Here is a 6,206-nt window from a genome sequence, read left to right as displayed (position 1 = left end):
AGTCCTTTTGAATAATATGTTTTCTTGTAGTTGCAACAATGTCCTTTCTTTGTAGAAATTCTTATTCTTTCTTTTAAGAGTGTCAGTTATCTACTCAGTTCAATCTTTGCAGATGAAAATTAGTAACTGGATTCAATTTGAATTAATGCACATGTTTATGTACCTTAGCTTTTTGTTTATGTCACTCTTATTTAAGTTTTCATTATATTGTTGAGTTTTTCATTTATACTTCTTAGATTTCCTTTCATCTTAATTATAAAATCAACACAGGTATGGTCCTATCTCATCTAACCAAAATACTAAACTTTCTTTTTTCCAATATGTAAAACATACAATATATAATTTTTAGTTTAATAGTTTTTTTCTATTTTCTTTCTTTCTATTTGTAAAAGTAGTATATTAAGTGTTCTCGTGGTAACTATGAGACATTGTTGTTACATAATTATATATTGATCTAAAATTATAAACAGAAGTATGGGAAATTATATTCAAAATGAGGTTTTGATTAAAATCATTTCATTATATTACATTGTTAGGAATATATTTTACCATATTGATAGTAGAGATATTCTGCAGAATTAGCCTCATCTCTTATTACCAAACACTCAGATATTGGATGTCAGCAATCTTTCCCCAGTCTTCAAACCTTTGTAGTGCATCTTTTTAAGATTTGGACAATCATAAATTCGTAGATAGGTGAGACTCAGATATTGCAGATAATCATTCACTCATGAATGATTCAAATTGCGGGCAATCATCAATTGTTTAAGTAATTGTTTGAGTTAATTAAGGTCACAAGACAGAAGTCATTTCTTTCTACTAAGCTTCTGCACTACATCTTCTCACCATGTTCTGATTTTTTTTTCCTTTTATAAGCATAGACTATTATCTTATCTTATTAATATTAATATGGTTTACATCATACACATTGTCATGTTTTTCATTATCATTGTTTATTCTTTGGTGTTCTTTCATGTATTATGTCATATGACAATTTTTTTCTTCTTCTAATACAAGAATCAGTATATCTTAAGGTCTTCAATGTGAGCACCTTTCACCATATTTCAGGAGTTGAAATGGATCTAGTTATACCCTATGGTAAGCATTGGAGGCTTCTATTTCTGGAGAATTATTCCTGGATCATGGGACTTCGAAAGAATATGATACAGAGGCACGATGCTTCCATGTTATCACAAGTACATATCTATGTAGAAAGCTATTGAAGACTCGGAAAATTACACGTATACCTTTTACAGTTCAATAATTACACAAGCTTTATATACCTAATCTACATGTCAGGTGACAGGCTACACCATCCTGCCTCTGCAAATTTTATAAATAAATGGAAATCTGAGCAGGAAAATGTAATGTCAGGACTCAGGAGTAAAAGCTATTTGCAATGCTCACTGCTTCAATGCCACTCTCAACACAGCATGAGCCCAAATACAACTTCAAGTTCTATGAAAGGAAGTTTAAAAGTATTTACATTTCACAACTCCCTCTGCTTCAATTTCCCTCTCTCAGGTAGGAATCACAATTTCAAACCCTTTTACTTGTTTTCTCCGAATTTCATCGTACAATGATAGAAACGGACTTTGAAAGACCTGTGGAAGAAATAGGGTTGAAACACATGCATAATTAGTAGACAGTCGTGGATACATAATACATTAGCATAAGAGATTTTGTACAGCTACATTTTTAGATCAAACAAATCTCCAATAAATTATAGTTTAATCATATTGCTTCAATCAGATTCTACAATCACATAGCTAGGATCAGCTACAATTTACTATGCTCAGTTACTAATGCATGTGATTACTTTAACAATTTTGTAACCAACAAATCCATAGTGACAATGCTATGACATTTTTACAAATTTGTTCAAAAGCAATAACAAGCAAAAAGGCAACTTCTAGAAAAATGTTTGATTTGGAAAAAAGAATTATATTATTCCCAATTAACAAATAATCAATTAAAACTCATCTGACCATCTCTAAAACATAGAGTTTCTTTTGTTTAGTAAATGCCGATTACAGAGTGAAACAGTTGCAACTTCAGAAAATTGTAATTGAAAAGGAACAGAGATATTGTGGAAAATTAATTAGCACCTGTAGAAGAGGCAGACAAACGGGAATTGCTCCACATATAATTTTGAACTTGCCTTCTGGATTCTGACAATGATGTTTGAGGAATGAACATTCTCATATTGTAAGAGAAGAGATGAATTTGGGTAGACCCTCGTCTGGTAAGCGTTGGACGTTGGAGCATTCAAGAAGTGTGAAAGAGGAGAGTTGGCTAAGACCCTTGTAGAGAATTAACATGGTGTGTGTGGCAGCAAAACTTCATTGGGAAAAGACTGCACATCAACCTTTTCAATACACAAGCTTTCAAGAGTGTGTTTACAACAAATATACTTAGATAAATGAAGATGATGCCGCCATAACTTCCAACTATATAATACTCTGTTCGGAATGGATGCCAAATGCCAGACCACCTTCACGATTTTCGTAATATTCTAAAAATAGGAAACACATTTGGTTGGAATTTAATTTCAACAGAACAATTGATATAATTTTGCACGAAAATAAGAATAAAATAAATTTAATTGATTCATGAAAAACATAGCTGAGCCATCCTCCTCTAATAAACATCATCGGTTTAAGTATAACATGTTCTTATTTGAAAAATGGCAATTATAGGATAACCGTTTGCAACAAAGAAAATTGTAATTGAAAATGTAGAAAAATATTGTGGAGAATTAGAACCTGTTGAAGTGGCAGACAAATTGAAACAGGTGCACGTCTAATTTTGAACTTGTGACTCATCTTATGATCAAATATGCCGGTCTTGGATGTGGGCAATCTTTTCCCAGTCTTCGCCATCTGGATTCTGACAACGCTCCTTCAGCAATGGACAAATACTGATTGACAGAAAAGAGATGGATTTGGGGAGACCCTCCACTGGTAAGCATTGAAGGTTGGGACAATCACGAAGTTCGAGAGAGGAGAGGTGGCAGAGACCCTTGTAGTGCATCTTTTTAAGATTTGAACAATTATACATATATAGAGAGGTGAGAGAGCGTGGCAGCAAAACTTCATCGGGAAAACACTCCACCTCCAACTTTTGAATAGCCAAGGTTTGAAGACATGTGTTGGAATCCAAGTTGTCTCTCAAGGAGGCGATAAGGTTTAAACATGAAAGAAACATATGTTTTATATTTAATGGCAAACCTCCATCTGGGAACAACTCAACTTCTGGACAATTAGTTATATGCACCGCGGTAAGTAGGTTTGTGAGATGATTATTAGCGTACTCCTGCGAAATTCTTCTTATGTTTTGGCACGTTATCAGTTCAAGAGATATGAGCATTGGAAAGAAATCTAGCCGAAAGATTGGAAGAGAGTTGCAGCCTCCATCAGTATGCAATGTGTCCATACTGTTTCCGCTAATTCTGAGCTCATCACTAACAACTACTTTCGTACCTTTCAATTTGGGACATTCATCCACACGAAGCATTTGAAGACGTGGAAAAGAAGTAGTTTTACACTCCCATTCTTCCCATTCCTTCATATTGGAGAATGTCAGACTCTTCAAGCATGCAAATGAAGAGTTGCTTCCATAAAATTCAGCACCAATGCTCACTATTCCATCAAGCCCGGTAAGTATGAGGGTTTTCAGAGATGACAAAAGTCCAAGGGGAGGCAAACATAGGCAGTATTTACAGCCCACCAACTGTAAGGACACCAGATTTGATAACGAATTATCGAATACCCAACTTGGGAATTCTGTACCATTGTAATTCATAATTAACAAATCCTCCAAGTGTTTGGAAGGTTCTAGATTCTGAAGTACTTCTTTTTCTTTCCTTGGATCATCCGGGATGTGGTCCCACTTCCATTTTAATTCTAGCTCCACAAGGTCTTTATCTTTCACATTTGCTTTTAATGCATCCAAAGGATTCAAAATATTCTGCAAGTCATTGATTGATAGCCTTTTCTGAATATTGAGTCCTCCCAATCCAGCCAGTTGCTTAGGAATTAGCTCACTATTTCTATCCACGAAAAAAGGAATTAGTACTTGCAGATTCTTCAATTCTCCAAAATGCATTGGCATCTTTGACACTCTTGTACCTTCAAATTCCAAGCAACGCAATTTGGTAAGTTTATGCAAATTTATGGGCAATTCCTTCAAATTGAAACATCTGTTCAACTTCAGTATTAGTAAGTTATAGAGCAAACATATTGAGTCAGGTAGCTTTTTTATCGCACTACACGATGAAAGATCTAATGAATGGAGATGTTTAAGATCACCTACAGAATCCGGGACCTCTTTAAGGAATGAACAACCACGGAAAGATAACATGCGTATAAACTTAATCTTGGAAAACAAATCATGTATGGAAATCTTGAAATTCCATTGTAAAGTCGTAGCTTGTGAGAACTGAAGAAATGAACGAAGTCTTTTAGCATCACTTAAACTCCCAAAACCATCAAAACTTTTGATGTCATGGAATTCAAATGAAAAATGACGGGTTGTTTTCGGTATACATTGGCCTTTATCAAATTTCAACCTGAAACAGAAATCCGCACAAACATATTTTGCCAAATCATTCAGAAGGTCATGCATGATGAAACGTCTCCGGACACCTGATTGTTGAAAGAAAGACCTTGACAGTAGATCATTGAAGTACTCTTCACCAACTTCTTCTCGATGTCTAACCTGTTGTGGACATTGCAGAAAATTTTGGGCCATCCACATCAAAATTAACTCCTTCTTCTCAAACTCATAATCTTTAGGGAATAAGGCACAATAAGCAAAGCACTTTTTAAGATGAGAAGGAAGATAGCGATAGCTCATAAATAGCGCTGGAATAATTTCATTGTTTTCTTTTGGTAACTCCCATATCTCACTTTCCAATATGTTCTTCCAATCTGAAATGGATGACTTTGTGCGTAAAAGACATCCAATTGTTTTCAAAGCTAAAGGTAATCCCTTGCACCTGTCAACTATCCTTCTACCAATCTCCTTTAACTCATCATTCAATTCATAATCACCATCTTTTAATGCGTGATTTTCAAAAACATTCCAGCATTCTTCCTCTCTTAATTGCTTTAGGCGATGCACTTTGGAGCTCATGTTAGAAGCAACTTTCTCCTCACGAGTTGTGACAAGAATTTTACTTCCTGGAGCCCCATAGCTAAGAGGAGTTCGCACAGCTTCCCATTCTTCTCGTCTTTCGTTCCAAACATCATCCAAAACAAGAAAAAATTTATTTCCTGACAATTTTTCTTTCAGCTTTTTATGAACCATTTGTAGGTTCCCACTATCATCTTTTTGATTTGTGATTTCCTCAAGAATTGTTCTTGTGACGGTCAAAACATGAAAATTATCAGAAACACAGACCCAAGCTTTGATATTAAATTTTGCATCTTCAATCTTTGGGTCATTGTACACATGCTGGGCGAGTGTGGTTTTACCCAACCCACCCATGCCCACAATGGAAAGTATTGATGGCTGGTTAGGATTGTCGGTTTCAGATGTGAGCCAATTAATGATTATATCTTTGTCAGCATCTCTCCCATAAATAACACTTTCAACCACCAAAGAAGATGATGGTACTTTACTACCTGATTCATCACCAGAATAAGTACCCTCCTTCAAACCAAGAGCACTCTTTTGGTTTGCAAGATATTCTAGTTTCTCAAGGACTTCTTTCATCTCTGATTCAATTTTCTTGTTAAATGAACTGAAAGTAGAGTTTAAGAAATTTGATACCTTGGAAGTAAAGGTTTGAGGTTGGGATTGAGCTTCGACTTGGCATCTGGTGAGTTCATAGTCTATTTCACCCAACAGATCCTCTGCATCAAAGACAGCCTCTTTGACATCAGAAAGCCATTCTTTGATGCGTGGATTTGTGAACTGCCTTAGTTCAGCATCATCAGCGAGGGCATCGATGGAGCGCAGCATGATTTTCAAATTGCGGAGGAGCTTCTCATCAAGTTTTCTTCCACGAAAGAAGTCTACAATCTGAGGAGAAGCGAGCCTGTCGAATGCAACCTGAAGAAAGGCGGAAAGAAGAGCACCACCAACAAGTTCAGCTGCCATGGTAGGAAGGAGTTGGAAATGAAGTGAAATGGATTGAGTGCAGGAATGAATGGTATAGAGATGAATGAAAAGAGTAGTTAGAAAAGACGACTTGACTTTAA

At 35.7% G+C, this 6,206-nt stretch overlaps 1 protein-coding gene across 1 annotated transcript; it reads right to left on the bottom strand.

Annotated features, from left to right (window-relative positions):
- Positions 1–1,106: 1,106 nt before the first annotated feature.
- On the bottom strand, positions 1,107–6,206 carry LOC137836575 (putative disease resistance RPP13-like protein 1). The gene is made up of 3 exons (XM_090301592.1): positions 2,766–6,206; positions 2,109–2,515; positions 1,107–1,604 (listed from the first exon to the last, which is right to left on the bottom strand). The coding sequence occupies exon 1, from the start codon at positions 6,103–6,105 to the stop codon at positions 2,833–2,835; it is 3,273 nt and encodes a 1,090-aa protein (XP_090157718.1). The 5' UTR covers positions 6,106–6,206; the 3' UTR covers positions 1,107–1,604; positions 2,109–2,515; positions 2,766–2,832.

The sequence above is a fragment of the Phaseolus vulgaris genome, chromosome 4, assembly GCF_051622355.1.
Source record: "Phaseolus vulgaris cultivar YP4 chromosome 4, ASM5162235v1, whole genome shotgun sequence".
Classification (NCBI taxonomy): Eukaryota; Viridiplantae; Streptophyta; class Magnoliopsida; order Fabales; family Fabaceae; genus Phaseolus; species Phaseolus vulgaris.
The sequence above is the reverse complement of the archived record's forward strand: the minus strand, read 5'-3'. Positions and strand labels throughout refer to the sequence as shown.